General features: G+C 37.0%; 1 protein-coding gene across 7 annotated transcripts in view; it reads right to left on the bottom strand.

The window, feature by feature from the left end:
* The window catches only part of ABCB1 (ATP binding cassette subfamily B member 1), a 71,407-nt gene continuing 52,074 nt past the window's right edge, over nt 1–19,333 (bottom strand). For all 7 annotated transcript variants that reach the window (XM_071805174.1, XM_071805173.1, XM_071805175.1 and 4 more), the window contains 10 exons: nt 17,326–17,403; nt 15,876–15,959; nt 15,343–15,546; nt 9,848–9,948; nt 7,949–8,089; nt 5,917–6,073; nt 5,267–5,464; nt 2,578–2,784; nt 1,608–1,754; nt 1–232 (listed from right to left, as the gene is read on the bottom strand). In XM_071805174.1, coding sequence (XP_071661275.1) covers nt 26–232; nt 1,608–1,754; nt 2,578–2,784; nt 5,267–5,464; nt 5,917–6,073; nt 7,949–8,089; nt 9,848–9,948; nt 15,343–15,546; nt 15,876–15,959; nt 17,326–17,403 — 1,524 coding nt within the window. In that variant the 3' untranslated portion in view covers nt 1–25. The remainder of the gene's footprint in view (nt 233–1,607; nt 1,755–2,577; nt 2,785–5,266; nt 5,465–5,916; nt 6,074–7,948; nt 8,090–9,847; nt 9,949–15,342; nt 15,547–15,875; nt 15,960–17,325; nt 17,404–19,333) is intronic.

The following is a 19,333-nucleotide window of genomic DNA, read 5'->3' as shown; positions in this document are numbered from 1 at the left end:
TTCAGAGATAAGTACTGCCTTTAATTTACATGTTGCATGACCCACTTTGAACATTGACCAGAGAATAGTAGATGCCTTTTTTAGCCAGGAGCTGCTGATGGGTTCCTTGCTCTATGACCTTGCCATTCTGAATCACGGCAATCTTGTCAGCATTTTGGATGGTGGAGAGGCGGTGAGCTATCACGATGCAGGTGCGACCTTCTCTGGCTTTATCCAGCGCTTCCTGGACAATCTGCACAAGGAACAAACCAAAAGGTGAACAATTCTGTCAGCTGTTGTGAGATACACCTCAGCTGCCATCTGTGAAGTAAACTGTAATATGACAGTGAATATCTGTGGCTTTAGCTTCCTGTTTTAGAATGAGCCTGTGTTGGCAAAGAGTCAAATCTGTCATAGCAGATGATGCCTTGACAGCTAAGATGATGAGATGGAACCAGGCTCATTACCGAGGTGTGTTATAGCAGAACAAGAGGAGATAGTCACAAATTGTAACAGGGGATGTTCTGACTGGATATAAGAGAAATATTCACTGCAAGGACAATTAAGCATTGGAACAGGGACAAAAGAGAACTTGTTGAATCTCTGTGGAGATTTTCAAGGACCTTCCTGGACACAGCACAAACCAACCTACTTTAAATTCAGTATTGAAGAGGAGGTTTGATTAAAGACCTCCAGAGGTCCCTGCCATGGCTAATTAATTATATATGAAAGTTAGGTCAGCAATCTTCGGTGAACTATTATCATACTTGTTCTCATGATTTTGCAGGGAGTCTTGTAAATCATGTTTTTCTTAAAGCTAGCACTGACAGAAAAATACTAATAAGAATCTCTGCTTTCTTTTCCTTATTCCCTATGTTTATTAATGCAGAATAAAAGATAAAATTTCTGTACTTAACTGGCACATAATTAAGAAAATAGAGAATCCTGGAATTATTTAATGTCATTTTCTCCTCAAACCTTATGTTTGTATGCCTAGAAGTGATCAAAACTTAATCCATAGGGTTTGAGCTTTTCAGATTATAATATTTATTATAATACTTGCCTCATTAATAGCGAGTACTTTTGTAGGATCTGTGTTGATTTTCTATAGCTAGATTTTACTTCTGTTATACCAAGCTTTGGGCTTAAAAAAGAAATGTTCAAGCATTTTTTTCACGGGAAGTTTGCATATTAGCCATGAACATATAGCAAGGACTGGAAAGCAACAGGTGAAGCAAGAAAAACTATGAAAGCAAGATTCAGTCATTTCCCAGAAAAAAAGATCTCTGACAGCATCTTCAGTCTTTCCAGCTTCTGAAGTTTATACCACCTGATTCAATTTTGGCAGCACTTTTCCAATTAAAGCCTGAAGAATTCCAGGCAAAGAAATGCCTTCTTCATTGCTACTTCAATCTGCCTACTGCCATACAGGTGCAAAAAAATAAAAGGTGGGGGTGAGTCTGGCAAGGAGGAGTAAAACTGTTATATTTGTCTATCATCAGCATGCAATTTGTATAAAAGCACTCTATTTCCAGCCTTGGGCTTTAATCTGTGGGAGTGAAAACAATATTCATAATGCAAACAAACATGGATTTAGATTCCAGACTGCTGGCTCACAGGTAACTTACCTTTTCACTTTCTGTATCTAAGGCTGATGTAGCTTCATCCAGTAGCAGAATTTGGGGCTGGCGTACAAGAGCCCGGGCAATAGCAATACGTTGTTTCTGACCACCAGAAAGCTGAGTTCCCTTGTCTCCTACACGGGTATTGTATTTCTAGAAACAATATATTAAGTTCAGGTTATGAATATAAATAAGTTCTGAAGTGTATTTAAGCATATCAACCCTGACACCAGCCACTCATAAACTGCATATTCCATGCCAATAGCTCTCTGAAAACAGAAAAAAAAATTCATACAGAACTATTAAATAACAAAGCATGATGTCTACCTTAGGAAGTTCCCAAGTCACAAATTCTGTAAAGTTAGATGAGAATTCAGTGGAAATGTGATTAAATGTTTAGCCCTTTTGAATACTTATTTGTAAATATTTGCTGGTCACTGCCTGGGACAAGATTTTGTGCATGGTAGACCTTTCATCTGACCAAGATGTTCATTCTTACAATTTTATGTGTTGGTCAGATATATATATGAAAGACTTTCTTACTAATTTTTGACCTGTAGGAATACTAGAAATTCAAATTCTGACTAGGCATAACTGTAAGAAATGCATAAGAAACTTGTCAGTCTAGGGGAGTCTTTTACATATGCTTGAGATAAATAGAAGCTTAAAAAGAAATGTTTAACTCACTTAAGATAAACCAGCCCACACTTCCAGCTCTCAATTAGATATAATTGTGGATTTTCTTTCCTAATACCTTAAATGTTCAGCTCTCTGTCTGACGATGGAGTCTCCCAGAGTGAAAATAAGTATTGCAAACACAGTTAAGAAAGGCTAGGATTTGAAAATCAGTTTCAGATCTGTTTGCACCTCAGGGAATTATTGTACCCCAGGGAATCATATTATAAATGGACACAATTTTTCCTTGCCACAGTAGGTCACCTCCAGTTCTGAGAAGGAGAGAAAATGAATAACTTACATCTGGCAGTGATTCAATGAAGGAATGGATGTTGGCTTCTTTTGCTGCATGAACAATTTCCTCAAGCAGCACCTCCCGACTGTTATCCCCATATGCGATGTTTTCAGCAATAGTGCAGTCAAACAGCATTGGTTCTTGTGAGACGATTCCAATCTGAGCTCTCAGCCACTGGATATTCAGAGTCTTTGAATTTTTGCCATCAAGAAGCTGAGGAACCAAACATTTAACATTTCAGTCATATGGCTATATATGTGTTTGAGACCTAACTGTAAATTCATACACAGAAGTTGTGCAATTGCAGCTCTTCCCTTAGAGATACCGTATTGAAAGTTATCACAGTATCACAGTATGTTTGGGATTGGAAGGGACCTCAAAAGATCATCTAGTCCAATCCCCCTGCTGGAGCAGGAACGCCTAGGTGAGGTCGCACAGGAATGTGTCCAGGCGGGCTTTGAATGTCTCCAGGGAAGGAGACTCCACAACCTCCCTGGGTAGCCTGTTCCAGTGCTCTGTTACACTCACTGAGAAGAAGTTCTTTCTCAAATTTAAGTGGAACCTCTTGTGTTCCAGCTTGATCCCATTGCCCCTTGTCCTATCCTTGTCCTATCATTGTTTGCCACATAATCCCTTCTCTTCCTTCTCCTCTATGTTTTAAAATTTTCTAAGGGCTATTATATAAAAGTGAGGATAGTCCCTTCTGCTGCTTCAGTCCTTTACTTTGCTTCAAGATTTAATCAGGTTTTTGAAGACAGTGGAAGACAGGATATGCTGAGGCAACTTCAAAGAACTCTGGGCAAAGCTCTTTCATTTCCTTCTTCCTTGGGAAAACTTTCCTGTTTTGCACATATATTCCCACTGAAGGAACAGATTGGCAGTAGTATTCCATTAAAATAAAGAATTGGGTTCATTCATTCACACACTTCTAAGCCCAGCCTCCAATCTTAAACTTAATTGTGATGCAATGCCTGAGAATGGACAAATTTACTTCTGGATTCTTTAACACATTATTTGCAGCCAGTTTTCTTTATTGGCAACTCTGTCACACTTCTGCTACATTTGGCTACTGAGTTGCTATCATTGTCTAATAGATAAATGATAAAAGAAGTATTTTTTTTTTTGCAGCTAGATCAGTTTCATAATTACACAAGTCATATCAACTTGGCCACAAATATAACAGGACATTAAGAGGGCTGTTGTATCTGCACTAGAATCACCTGGTGCAGTCCTCAGGCTCTGGCTGAGTGACTTGATCAGCTGAGTAATTGAAGAACTGCGCACTTCACAGCGTGGCTACTGGACACGATTAATCTACTAATTCCACAGTTTGTGCTAGGACAGCCAATTCACAGCCAACATAATTGTTTTTCAAAAGAAAGAGACCATAATGAACCTGATTCAAAATGCACTGAAATCAGTGGCAGCATTTCTACATCTGCAGATATAAAAGGGGAAAAAGAAGCTAGAAAGGAAAAATTGCTTTCAATTACGCAGATATTTGCCACCTCTTTTCCTTAGAATTCCAATGGATTTGCAGGCTAATAAAGTTTCCTATTTGATGAGAAAAATTGCTGATGAAGCTAGAGGACTCAGTTATTATGCATTTCGGATCCATAATACCAAATAGCACAACTTTTAGGCATAGTTGCTCTCTTTATCAGACCCACATAGTGCTCACTGTTGTGAACAGCTGCTCTCCTGGCAGTGCTTTTAAGAGCACACTCCTTTCACTCAGCTGAGACTGTGAATTTGTCCACTGCGTTTGTGGTTTCTATGTCAGAGATCTGTGCTTTTCTCTTCAGTAAACTATTGTTGGTTATTTATGGATACAAACATTGGTAATGACATTGCACTTGGCTAAAAATGCTTCTGGGGCACCTGTGCTGCTTCTTTCTACACATCAGTTTGCTACACTGGACCTGTATGGGCACTTCCAATCTTAAAATCTTGTCCTTTGCATCTAGGCCTGATCTAAGCACTGCTTCATCTTTTGTGAATATCTCTGCAGAGCCAAGTTCTGAAATCCTTCTTATTCTCACCTAATTTGACCCAAAATACATGGGTTCTTCTTCAAACAAAATCTCTGACCACATTTACATCAAAGAGAAAAAGGCAACAAACAACACCATTATGTGAAAAAAATATGTAAAGTTCCTGAATAAGTAGTGTTGGAAACCTTAAATTTATTTTAAACCAAAACTGCTAAAACTATTCACAATCTCTCACTTGACAAGTGGGCATGCTCTGAACAATGTTTCTGACAAGTCAAAACTATGATAAAAATTATTTTTGTCAATGTTTACTGTTTTAGGAAAAAACATAGATGCCAAATTCTATTACCACATTATACAGAAGTAGATACATATATTTAATAACTTTTAAAGTATTCTTAACATAAAAACCTCAGGAAATTTGCTCTGAATTCAAGGCCATCATTGGACTGTGGATCAGGCATATTTTTACCACACAGATCTTGCTCTATTAATTCATTATAATGTGGGAAACTGGGACTTTTTCCATTATATTATTTAACCACATTTAAATAAGGAACCCCGATGAGACACTGATTGTCTTTAACATTAAAAATATTTTTAAAATAAAACTAAAAAAAAATCCATTATACTTAATCACATAAAACCAAATAAGCACATCCTTACTTAACGTTTTGACATGTTCTTACAAAAATACTTACAATTTCTCCACTGAGTGGATCATAAAATCTCTCAAGCAGCTGAACAACCGTGCTCTTTCCACAGCCACTGCTACCAACAAGAGCCAGAGTTTGCCCCTTTTCTACACTTAGATTCAAACCTTGGAGGATTTTGACTTCTGGTCGGTTTGGGTAGTTAAACGCCACATCTTTGATTGTTACGTTTCCCCCAAATGTTTCCTATAATTGAAACAGTATCATTGTTACATCTGTAAGACAATTTGACAAATTAGTCAGATAGAATTGCAGAAGTCTCTTTTTTTTCCCTGCTGAAAATAGAATTTTGCATTTGCTGGAATGCTGAATTTAACTCTGTAGTCTAAATCTTTGCGAAGCTATAAAATCAAAGTACAGCACTGAACTGTTGTAAAAATTGTCATAATTCTGCTGGTTGAATTCCACACAAGTTGCACTTTTAACCAGGTTTTCAAAACAAATAACCTTTAGACAATGTGGGCGAAAGCTGGACTCATAATAGAGAACTTGGTCCATGTTGTGCTTGGGTAGTGTCAAGATTACATTGAGACAGGGAAGTAATCAGAAGGAGAGGAAATAACATTTTGGAGGAATTGAGAAAAGTACTATCCATATTGTCAATAGATAATATCACCCATTACACATGGCTTACTTACAGGTTTCTCTCCATCCTCGCTGTAACTATCTATTGAGGGTACTCTTTCGAACAGCAGAAACAAGTGGGCTGCTGATGTCTTGGCTTTGGCATAGTCTGGAGCAAAAGAGCTGCTTTGTCCTAATGCCATTGCGCCAAATACAACAGCTGAAAACACTCTATAAAATAAATCAGGAAAAAAAATAGACGGTGACAAGAAGGACAACAGAAATGGTGCTGCAGTCAACTTTTTATTTTACTCAGAGAAAAAAGTGGACTAAACTTAAAAAGAATAAAGTATTAACCAACTATTACTGCTTTAATTACTTATTTAGCTCCAGAAGTTTGTTCTAATCTCTTTTAATTAAGTGGGACAAACAACCCTGGTTAACTATATTAAGTTTCAGCTGGGGCTAGGAGGAAAGTGGTCAATGGATGGTAAAATCGTTACTCTAAGCCTGTTCTACTGTTGCTGTGGTTCCTCTCTATGGTTCAATGACCTCTGGGACCTAGTGATTAATTTTAAAGGCATCAATGAAAATAAGAAATCAAGCCTGTAACAAGGTGACAATAAAGAGTTAATTTGCTATCACAGCTCTGTCGGAAAAATTTGAAGGGTTCACACCACCAAAAAAGGTTGAAAAATACACTACTGTATGGTGCCTTTACATAAGACTGGTGTCAGAACCTGCTGTCCTCAGCTATTAATTCCTGCCACACAGCACAGGATTACCCATGACTGCAAACTGGTAATTGACATGTGAGACCTCTTAGCCTGTTTTTAAGGCAAAGTAAAATAAATTCATTTACATGAATTTTTATCTTTTCAGACCTATATGAACTAATCTGGTTTATTCTGCATTTGAACAGCCTGGAAGATCTCACACAGTTTTATGTCAGACAATCCCTTCCAAGTCTAACAGAGCCATTGGAAGCTCACTCCTCAGCTGGCTAGAGACGCACAGAGAGCAGATGGGATGCAGGCACTTCCCAACAGCTTCTAGTTAAAATGGGTTCTCAACAAAAAACTGGTATGGTCGGCCTTTCTTAGGTGTTGAGGTCACTGTTATCTATATTAGTAGAATCTCATTATTTTCATACTGTTTTCCATAGACCTGTATTGAGCTATTGCCTCTTAAATCAGAAATTATATTTCTTCTGATTTTATATATGATCTAGAAGAATGGGACTTTAGTTATGATAAGGGCTCTTAGGTATTACTGTAAATGATTGGATAAACAGTGATTACAAACCCAAGCCAAGGATATGTTATAATTTCAAAACAATTCCTTTAATTTGTGTACAGTTTCTGCCCTTGAAAACTTCAAGTGCCCTTAGAGACAAGCACCTGTCTAAACTAAAAGTAAAACGTTCCACCTGGCTATGGGTGGAACATTTGGTGGAACACAACTCTACATACTGTTCTTTCACTCATAGTTCATACTTTCATTTCCCACACAAAATTAATTCATTTAAGTGAACAAGCTTGTTATCAGAATAGAATCTAACACACTTCATTTATCCTTCCCTTATAGTGAACAGCATCTACCTTATGGAATCCCGTTATCCATTTATTTAACGTGTATTTTAGAGAAGATTTCAAATTTCAGTGAAAAAACCTGACATAGAAATAATTAAGATGATGATGATGATGACCTATTCTTAAAAAGATTTTTACTATAGTATTATGCTTCATTGAACAGGTACACCTATTTTTTTTTAGAATATACAGAGGACCTCACAGCGACATGAATGATAAGATTGGTAAGAATAAACAAAGTGACATAAGTAGGATACTTTTTCAACCTCTGGAAAACATTATAGTCCCAAATAAATACAGAAAAGGAAACCCAAAAATCAGGCCTACTAGAACAGCTCAGATTCTGTAGCCACCTAGAGAATGCACTTTGTAGTATGCTTTGATTATATTTAAGTACAGAAAAAGAATTTGCCTGTTTTCCCATATCTTACTCAATGGATTTATGATATCCCTAGCAGCAAATGAAGACCTTTGTCTGGACTGATAGAAAAAAGCTTGCAAAAGAGATACTTACAAATACATGCTTTCGTAGTCCATGTATCCATTTGCCACCAGATAGGCACCAAACCGGAAACAGCCAGCATAGGTAAAGAACATCATTGCTTGTGAAAGGGCAAAACCAATTCCAAATATATGTGCCTTCTTCACAGAATTTCTGTAAGAAAGAATGCATATTTTCATAACAATGTCTGCTATGGATAAAACAATAAATTGACTTCAGATGACACTGTTACAAATGGGAAGTGTACTCATGCTTAAACAATACAACCCCTTGTCTCCTGTTAGACTGTGTCCTAGAGCAAGTTTGTTTTGTTTCTAGAATTCTATTTACTTTCAAGAATACGGGTGCAGAAAAAGGTGACACCTTAGCTGCTGTGTATAGTTACCGTCTCACCATCTCATAGTTTGAGTGTTAAAACACTTTGCGGTTCAGTCCATGATTACCATTTTGAAGATGTAAATAACACATCTAAAATGTTACTATTGTATCATGCAAGAGGGAAAAAAAAACAAGCAGAACTGTTAGCTCACCTTCAGCCAAAACACAATTTTCGTGTAATTTTTCTTGCAATTTTATGTTAATCAAATAACAAGATATTAAAGAGTTTGATATTAACACTTGAGAATATGATTCTTTTAAATTTAATCAGTCAAAACTCCTCTTTCAAATAAGATTAAGCCTGGTGCGGAAATTTGATTTTGAATGATAAAACTGTGCCTATAACTAAAAGCAAGGCAGAGAGAAAATTTTCTATAACTATTACTTCGACCAGAAAAAAAAAAAAGAAAGAAAATAATTTTATTGCTGCTATTGCAAAACCAGAGCTGAATGGTTCCTTCTAGAAAAACCACAATATAAACAAAACAAAAGCCAGATTCACAAGTGTGCTTTGTTTCATTAAGAGGCTGTTGTGACTTTTCTTTTATGTAGCTGATTTGTGCATTAACCCAGTATAACAGAAGGCCTAAGCTCGATTTTTATAAAATAAAAACTTTGCCTAATCAGTGGTTTGCATCCACTGAAACATTAACTGAAAACCACATCCTGTCTTTTCCAAATTGCCCCACAGGGCAATAAGTTCTTACTTATACTAGAACAACATTAAGATAGAAGCCTTGGAGCAACCCCATCAACGTCAGCCTGGAGAATCGTTGGGCATTTTCCTGCAAGGTGTGAGATATGGACTCAAAACACAGTAGCTTGAGAAAAAAGCTAAAGGAATATCTTTCACATCCTGCACTATGCTCTAAGCACTCAATTATTATGGGGGACATATTAGTTGCACTCCTAATTGTCTCCCGTCATATCTGGGTACATATGCAGTCATTTATTTTACTTTTCTCGTGGATGTCTGAAAATGAAACATTTCATTCTACAACAAATAAAACTTTAATTAACACTATCTTTTTATTTTCTTACTTTAAGTCTTTTAAATTTTGCTTTAGTCCAGACAGATTTATATCCCTTTTATTTCCCCCACAAACCAATGGATTAAAAAAAATTCGAATGTTTTCAATTCTGTTCATACTTTCAAAAACAGCATAATGCAATATTCAATTCCTATTAAAAAGTTTTTAATTAAATATCTGAAACACTGAAAGTGGAAGGTTAGATTAGAAGACTTCCAAAGCTGACTTCAAACTAATACTTTTCCAAACCAAGTAACGTTGCAACAGAAGATACCAGTATTATCACAGGAAATTAAATCAAAGAACAAAAATGTTGGCTGGTGGTTGCATCTGTTAATTAAAAATATGCAAAATATTTATATTAATTCTGAGGTAATTAAATTACACATTAAATACTTCACAGAAACAAAATAAAATCAACATTAGTCCAAGTAGATGTTTGTAATTTATTTTATAATTTAAATATAGATTCATCTTTTTAGCTTAGTTATTTTTATTATACCTGTATGGTACCTGCAGATGTTCTCCGTACATCAACTCAAATTTTTTTTCTCGGGTCAAACTAGCAACAGTTCTAATATTTTCTATGGCTTCTGTGGCAATCTGCAATATAAAAACGAATGTTTTGATCAAAAGTGAAGATTATGTTGCAATTCCTTATTCTAAACTAATAAAAAGATATATTTTGTATTTTTTATAATTCTTATAAAAATCACTGACTTTTTAATCTCAAAAGTAAGCATATTGCATTTTTCTTTTTATGACAGTGAGATTTTCTGATGATGCTCAGAATTTTATGTCAAGACCTCTCTAATGTCCTTCAAATAAGTAGTGAAAAAAAAATTAGACAGCAGTGACAATTATGGAAAATTCTATACGAAAAATGGCAATTTAGCATTCAATTTCCAGGCCACTGAGTTTGGACTATAATCACAATGTCCAGGTTACTTATGTTCCTAGAGCCTAACTTAGATCTCAGCAGTTAATACTTGAGCTGGTCAATAATATCTTCTTCAAGCTTGCAGATTCTTCAGCCTCGAATCATCTGCGTATACAAAGGTACTAGTAATATTTGAAGGCAGTAGATGCATGTTTACGTGAGAGCAACTGCAAGGCTTTCATGTAGTCTGTTAGGTCTATGTAAGAAGTGCCCACAAAGTCGTCCTCAACAACCACACAGTGGAGCTAGGAGCCTGTATGCTCAGTTCAGTTCATATGCATTGTAGAAGATGATGATGCTTAGAAATGGTCAACAGAAAACACAGTCACATCCCTTTAGAAACTGGAGCTAATGCTGTACCTTCTGTTCACCTCTGGTTGAAACACTGGGCTTGAGTCCATGGCCTACACTTTGCCTGCAGTGAAGTATGTGGTAGGTTGAGTGTTCCAGATGGCCTCAACTGCTGTTGCTCTGGGAGGGCAGGGATTCCCACACATACTGTATTATACTTGACAATCCCATAGGGATGGATGGTGTCTATTTCCTAATGCATCTCAAAAAGTATTAAACACCTATATGTAGGCTCTATTCAGTTGCCAACTAGTGTCATTTCTAAGGATGGGTATGGAGCAAGAGAGCTCACTTATGAGTATAGATACTGTACAAATGCACATAATAAGTCTGTTCATAACTCAGAGAACTGTATGTATACATTATATATATATATATATATATATATATATATATACACTGTATGTATACATTAGCAGGAAATTCATATGGACAATGTCAAAAGTAACATAGCTAGACTTTTGTAGACCTTGTCTATAAATGAGCCTCATGGCTTTAAGATAACTTTGCTGAAATACACATTCCATGCTTTATGCTTTTAGTCTAAGGAAGACCATAAAGTAAGGTCAAGGGAAAATACAACCAAATGAAAGTATATCTAGGCAAAAGACTCAAGAATGAGTGAACTTTTCATCTTAATAACTAGAACTGGTCACGGGGTACAAGATCACAGTGCTGTAGATCAGGTATAAATCTGAAACTAACTATTAGATGGTATCTGCCTGAAAAAGAAATCAAGTACCCTGCTTGCATATTTATATTCATGCACATTTAGATTATAAAAAGCGCTTTACACAGTGATGGCGTTTTTTCAGTACTGAACTCCTATTTATCCCTGGGTTTTTCCCATAGGTGTAATGAGTCCCCTGATTCTTTGCATCTAAATATTTGAACTTGGGGAGAGTTTGTTTGTTTGTTTTTTCCATTTTGTTCCCAAGAGACTGGCAATGTTTTTTAACATCCTAAAACTTATAAAAGTTCAATCTTACCATTCTTGTATATTTTAATTTCAGAAAGCATAGAATAGATCCTTTATGTAATATTGTTACTGCATTTGGTGTATCACATGGCTTATATTTTCCATAAAGCTCTTTGAAAACCAGTGCTTTGGAACAGTGTGCTTCTGTGGACCTAGTTCCTTGAGATCCCTCTTTTTCCAGCTCATGGCTAAAAGTCAGCAAATTCCCTGTTCTGCATAAAGCTTTCTGAACAGAGCACTTACACAAAAAGCAGGAGAGAAGGTTCAGGGAGAAGCATGAGCACTTCTAATAAGTTACTGTACTACAACAGGCCTTTCAGTCTCACTTCAGTGCCTGGTTATATCATGGACAATGTTATTCTGTGAGTTACTGAAAAACACTTAAGAGACAATGCAGTCTTTGGTCATAGCCAGCATGGGTTCACAAGGGGAAAGTCCTGTTCAACTAATTTAATTTCCTTTTATAATGAGGTCATCCACCTAGCTGACCAAAGGAAGCCAGTAGATGTGGGTTTTTTTAATTTTAGCAAAGCTTCTGATACTGTCTCTCACGCTGTCCTTCTGGACTTCATGTCCAATATCCATCTAGACAAACCCATAGTATGTTGGGTGAACAATTGTGTGATGGTTCAGGGTCGAAGAGTTACAGTAAATGGTGTTATTTCAGGCTGGCAACCAGTCACTAGTGGTGTTCTGCAGGGCTCAATTTTATGGCCAGTGTTCCTTAATGTTGTTATAAATCTGTTATGATCTGGATGCAGGAGTCCAATGTACACTATGTAAGTTTGGCGATGATATTAAATTAGAAGGAGGTGTGGACTCCCTCGAGGGTAGAGAGGCCTTATGGAGAGATCTGGGTAGACTAGAGAGCTGGGCAATTACCAACTGTATGGAATTTAACTAGAGCTAGTGCCAGATTCTGCACCTGGGACAGAGTAATGCTGATTATACATACAATTCAGAGGATGAGAGACTGGAGAGAAGCCCCACAGAAAGAGATCTGGAGGTTTAGGTTGATATTTTAGCAAGCTGAATATGAGTCAACAGTCTGTCCTGGGAGCCAAAAGGGCCAGACATGCCTTGAGATGCATCAAGCCCAGCATAGCCAGCTGGTTGAGGGAGGTGATTGACCCACTCTACACTGCACTGGTTCAGCCTCACCTTGAGTTCTGAGTGCAGTTTTGGGGGCCTCAATATAAGAAGGACATCAAACTGTGTGTCCAGAGAAGGATGACCAAGATGGTGAAAGGTTTCAAGGACAGGACTTACGAGGAGCAGCTGAGGTCACTTGGTTTGTTCAGCTTAGGGAAAAGAATGCTGAGGGGTGACGTCATTGCAGTCTACAACCTCCTCATGAGAGGCAGCTGAGAGGGAGGTGCTGATCTTCTCTCTGGTGACCAGTGATAGGGCACAATGAAATGGTATGAAACTTTATCAAGGGAAGTTCAGATTGGACATTAGGAAATGGCGCTTCATGAAGAGGATGCTCTGTCACTGGAGCAGGCTCCTCAGGGAAGTGGTCATGGAACCAGGCCTGTCAGACTTCAAGAAGTGCCTGGACAACACTCTTAGTCATGTGTTTTATTTTTAGGTAGTACTGCGAGGAGCATGGAATCAGACTCGGTGATACTTATGGGTTCTTTCTAATGGAAGATATTCTATGATTCTGATTATCCGGACAGAATAAAATTCTATTCTGAAAGGTGATCCTGTATATTATGTCTTCTAGGACACCAGAGTTATGGCAATTCACCAGACAGTTCAAATGTCTACAGTTTAAAACAGAAAAATAACCTCCATATCCTTCTACTTTTATCTAAGTTAAACCACAGACCTGAAAACATTTTTCTTCATAAACTGTTACCCAATATTTTTAAACTGTGGTCCTGTTATCTTTGTTCTAAAATATAGGGATATAATTATAGCCTCAGTAATGCTTGTGACACTGTTTGAAAATTTTCACATAATTGACTAACTCATTGATTTGAATACACAATATTAATGATAACAAAGAATTGAAATAGATTTTGTTCTTCTTAGTTATATTGTACCATCAATACTCAAAGGAGTAGTTTGGTTTTTTTGTTAGTAATGTACATTCAGCAACTCTTTGCAGAAAGCAAATTTTCCAGGTAGAAACCCATTTTCACTGAAGAAAATTTGTAACTGAATAAAATGCCCATAGTCTAGTGCTTGCTTGGGTGGCCTTAAGAGAGGAAACTCATATAATGCCAAGACAATAAAGTATTTTCTCAAACTTTGCAAAAAACCAATAAATTTTTGTAACACCTATGCTAATTCTTCACAATCTGCTGCATTAAGGAGGTCTCTAATGCCTATTCCAAGAATTGACAACTTTTTCCTGCTGTATCTTACAATAAAACAATATGAAATAAATGTTAAACCATTAGAAAGAAGAAGCAGAAGAAACATAGTCAGTTGAAAGGAAAGAAAAGCAACCTTTGGCTTGTACAAAAGCGTCCATGGGAAAGATCATTACACAAAATTTCCTGTGGACTTAGAGGGACAAAAATGTTGTCCAGCAACTTTATTTACAGACATTATGAAAGAAAATAAAACTAATTTAGTAAATAGGAGTTAGTGGGCGTGGGGGGTGTTCAGATCCAGATATGAATCTAGGTGTCTAAGCTACCCACGTAGTCAATGGATACCTATTCAATAAAACTAAAAAAGCAATTCAGTTGCTTAGGCACTATGCGTCTACCTAGTCTCTTTCTCCAGGATCATCAACTGGAGTGTGAAGGAGTCCAATTCAGTTGCCCACATGCAGGTGATTTGTGCTATTGGAGATGCTCTAGGATACTCAAAATGTTTGGGTAAGGTATGGCAGATATGACATAGAACATAGAGCAGTCCATGCCCTTTTGAAATGGCAGCTGGTGGCCACCCAGACACTATGGCATCTCCAGTAACTAGAAGGGGACATTAGACTGCTACCTTATGTGCAGACATACACTTTTAAACACCACATCTGAAGATTAATACCATTCTTTATGTGTTCAGCCATAGACAAATAATTTTCTTCTCAACAACTTTTAAAACCAGTAGGACATAGGAAGGGGTTTTAGAAAAGTTTTACCTTGAATAAAGCAATATCTGGGAAGTGATGAAATAGTTGTTCTGTTCCAAAAGGAATTTTGGAATGAAGTTATAATAGACGCTTTCATCTAATTTCTTAAACAAGAGTCTAGCCATCTTGCTTTTCAGTTCTCATCTTTCTCTTCCACTCAAGAAATAGAGGGCAAACAGACTCAGAAAACAGTGGATATATACATATTATCCCTGCAAATATCAACAAGACAAAAGAGAAAAAAAAAAAAAAAGGAAAAAGGAGCAGTATAATATATCTAAAATAGATGCCATGCCAAGAAGGAATGACAGAAAAGAAAAAAGAGAATGCCAAAATGAATAGAGTTGCAAAATAAGGAAGACAGAGATGATCAGAATAGGAGGGAGAAAAGAATATGCCTGAATAGTGATCAGCACATTCTTGAGTTTATCAATTATAAAAATAAATATCAGTTAGTAACAGAAGTCTTCAATTATTACTGAGGAGGTGTTATGCTCTGTAGGTCTACTAGTGTTAACTACACAGAGTCTGGCTGTTTCTGGAAATAATATATAATTATGACATGCTTTGTATTTTGAAGTAGTGCATCCATCAACAATGCTTTGGTCAGAAATAGACAAACTTCTTTAGACCCACCTTTCCTGCAACTTCCAGCTCTTCTTTATCTTTTTTAGCATGCCCAGCCAACATCTTCATTTCAATCATTCCAGCCACTGCAACGATTGGCACAACAGCTAGAAGTAGCAGAGTCAGCTGCCAGCCATAAACTAATGATATAATAATTCCAGTCCCCAGGTTAGCTAGGTTTTGGGCAATAAATGCCAGTCTCGCACCAGTTGCCTGGAGGAAGAAAAAGGACATTTATTGCCAAAGGCACTGCATCCTAAATAAGGAAAGCATTTCCTATAATATTCCTGATTCTCAAAACACTATTCAGAAACTTCTAACTCAGTTTTGCTGTTTTTAAAAATTGGAGTTTCTTAGATGATTTCGTAAAAAATTATCTAGATTATATTTAATTCTTCTCTCCCCGTATTCTGATTACATAAGTTCGCACTACAATTTGTAAGTGCTGCTCTTGAAGCTGAACAGACTTAAAGTATACCACATACTTACGCATAAGCTGCAACTTCACTACACATTAAATTCCCAAACAAAATTTTACTTACTCCTTTGACTTGTGAGGCATCATTAGCAAGTCTTGTAGTTAATGCTCCAGTGTTATTTTTAGAATTATCAAACCAGCCTATGTCCTACAATGAGAAACATTTTCCTTAGGACCAGTTTTTGGACATTTCATATAAACTGCAAAGTAAAACTGAGGTCTACCTGATATAACTGAGTTCAGTGCCAAAAGACTGTGTATGTGGCAGTGCATCAGTACTGAATATTTAGTTGAATCTAATTCCTTCATTGCACAAAGAATATTTTTAGAAAAAGTGTATGTTTGTGGATGATCTGATGTGTCAGGAAGGTGAGCAACCTGGGGGATTCTCAAACCCAAAATCTACCCTCCCCATTGCTGCTGAAACTGCATCCCCTTGAAGGAGATGACTCTTCAGTCACACTCCTTCACAATTGCACAGCTCTTTGAGGATGAATTAAGCGTAAAGCATTTTTAAGTTAAGAACTCCCAATTCATTGCTTTATTTCTCCCCAGTCTGAAGAGGTTTAAAGGCTTATTTGGAACCTATGAGAAAAAAAACAAACCAAACAAGCAAACAAAGAAGAAAAACAAAACAAACTGGTCTATCTGATCAAAGTCAGTTGTTGGGGTCAGGTAACATTTTATAATTTATTCACCACATGACCCAATATCTATTTTGAACTTTCATGTGTAATATGCATTGAATGAAGACCTGGTGATGTAGTACAGGCAAGACTGCTCTCTCATTAGTTTTTCAGTGAGGCTGATCTAAAAATAATAGTTCTTCAGATTACAACAGTTTTCTGTCCACATTTCAAACAGTCATGTTCACATTAATCAAATACTGTGTCTACATGTAGCTTTATGTGCAAGACGTAAAACCCCAGAAACATCATATTGTATATTTGAAAATCTAAAATACTTATCCTGAAATCATGCAAGATTAAGGCCAATTTAGATAACTACATGAATTACTTAAAAAAACTACAATATATTTACATTTTAATTCTCTGAAAGTGGCTTTAGATTTAAGCACATAATCTCACTATTGTATTAACAAGCAACAACTATAGATTTTGGAACTCTTTGATAGATAAATAAAACGTGATGGTATATATTACAATTTAAATCAGACATCTGAAACAAGAGTTACAATGTAAGCTGCACTGCATTGCATTTCTTTAGGGGAGAAAGGGCACCAAGGAAGCAAAACACACAAATGAACACATAATGGGATATTGTTGGTGCACATCAATTTGTCACGCAATAGTAACCCGGCTGTAAATCCAAGTCCTTGCAAGGAGTACATAAAAGGCTCTTCTACTTGTATCGATTTAAGACTTTCCCTCTAAAGATACTTTGCTTAGACAAATCATAATATGATAGAATAATGCAGAACGCAATTATTTTATAATATCTATGCAAATAATTATGTTTAAAAGCCTGGAAATAAAAATCTTTATTATCTTTACCTGTCTCAGCATTGCTTTAAATGCCATGAATCGAAGCCTCATTGTAAGAATTTCTCCAGCTTTGCCGAATGCAAAACCCTATTTTAGAAAAGGTACAACATTTAGGATACTATTCCAGTTTTTGTGTTTATTCAATAAATATTTTAGATACCTTGTCTACAATGTCAAACTACAAAATATTGCAGTCCTGATTGCACAAAGCAAATGTAAAACCAGGTATAATAGTCATACATTCTAGTAGGTTCACAGTACAGACATTCAAATATTTCTCAAAAACTACATAGAGCATAGCAATATTTCCCAGCACTGATTCATCACTGTGCTTCAAAGAAAAGATGATCACTAATCAACCACTTGACTTCATTTGTATGAGTTTACTTAAGTCAGATTTAAACAAATGGTTTTTCAGCCACTTGTTTTAAGTTAAAGACTTCATAAGGCAATCTGGGTTTGTTGAAGTCAAATGTAAATTTCCCATTAACTCAAACAGAATTAAGATTTCTTCCCTGGAATCCTAATACAAACTGACCTAAGTATCAGCAGTAATATATAAATGATGTTTCATAATGAATTGGACATATTTTTAGTCAGATATATGAATCCATCTAATAAGATACGAAAAGGAATATGCTGGTTAAATCTTCGGGAAGGTACACTCTACCTATGTGTTAGTATGACATCAGTGTTTATGGTTTGTTTAACTCACTACCACCTTTATGTGATTACAAATGTGTCCTGGTTTTGTTAAAAACAAGTTTCTCTTTTAGTGAATTTCTGCCTGTCAGCTAAAGCCTTCATATTAGCTGCATTTTCCTGGAGAACCCAACACATGTTTTGGTTAAACCTAGCAATGGAATGCAAACTTATTGATAAGCACGGATGGACATCTCGCGAGAGGGGCAACGAGAAACTGGTGACCGAGAGACTGACCAACGGTGTATAACATTCCATTCACGTGAATACTTCATATAAAAGTGGGAGATCACGAGGATCTCGTCCCCTTTGCCTTTTCCCTTTTTCCTCATGGCTGACATTAGGAGAGGACCTTGCTGGTCGTCCCTGCGAACTGAGGCCTAGTGAGAGACTGAATCCAGCTCCGGTTGGCTACAGAGTCTAATCCAGGACTTTGGGTGCTGGCTCTGCAGTTGCTGAGACTTACAAGATTGGTTTTGTATATTTTGTATTATTTTCTCTATTCTTATTAGTAGCATTAGTAAAACATCTTTCAGATGACCCTTCTGTTGTAGGACTGCTGAGGGTTGACGATCAGCAGGTGCCAATTGCTACCACGACGGTGCATCGCCGGCAATATCGCACCAATCGAGACTCTTTGATTCCTATCCAGAAGCTGATCCGTCAATTGGAAAGCCAGGGTGTGATCAGTAAGACTCGCTCACCTTTTAACAGCCCAATCTGGCCAGTGCGTAAGTCTAGTGATGAGTGGAGACTAACTGTAGACTATCGTGGCCTGAATGAAGTTACACCACCACTGAGTGCTGCTGTGCCTGATATGCTAGAACTGCAATTCGAACTGGAGTCAAAGGCAGCCAAGTGGTATGCTACAATTGACATTGCTAATGCATTTTTCTCTATTCCTGTAGCAGCAGAGTGCAGGCCACAGTTTGCTTTCACCTGGAGGGGCATCCAGTATACATGGAATCGCTTGCCCCAGGGGTGGAAACACAGTCCTACCATCTGCCATGGACTGATCCAGACCACGCTGGAGCAAGGTGAAGCTCCAGAACACTTGCAATATATTGATGACATCATCGTATGGGGCGACACAGCGAAAGAAGTCTTCGAGAAAGGTGAGAGAATAATTCATATTCTTTTGGATGCTGGTTTTGCCATAAAACGAAGCAAGGTCAAGGGACCTGCACGAGAGATCCAGTTTTTAGGAATAAAATGGCAAGATGGCCGTCGTCAGATCCCAATGGATGTGATCAACAAAATTGCAGCAATGTCTCCACCTACTAATAAGAAGGAGACACAGACTTTCTTGGGCGTT

This window comes from Patagioenas fasciata, chromosome 2 (assembly GCF_037038585.1).
Source record: "Patagioenas fasciata isolate bPatFas1 chromosome 2, bPatFas1.hap1, whole genome shotgun sequence".
In the NCBI taxonomy this organism is placed as follows: domain Eukaryota; kingdom Metazoa; phylum Chordata; class Aves; order Columbiformes; family Columbidae; genus Patagioenas; species Patagioenas fasciata.
The sequence above is the reverse complement of the archived record's forward strand: the minus strand, read 5'-3'. Positions and strand labels throughout refer to the sequence as shown.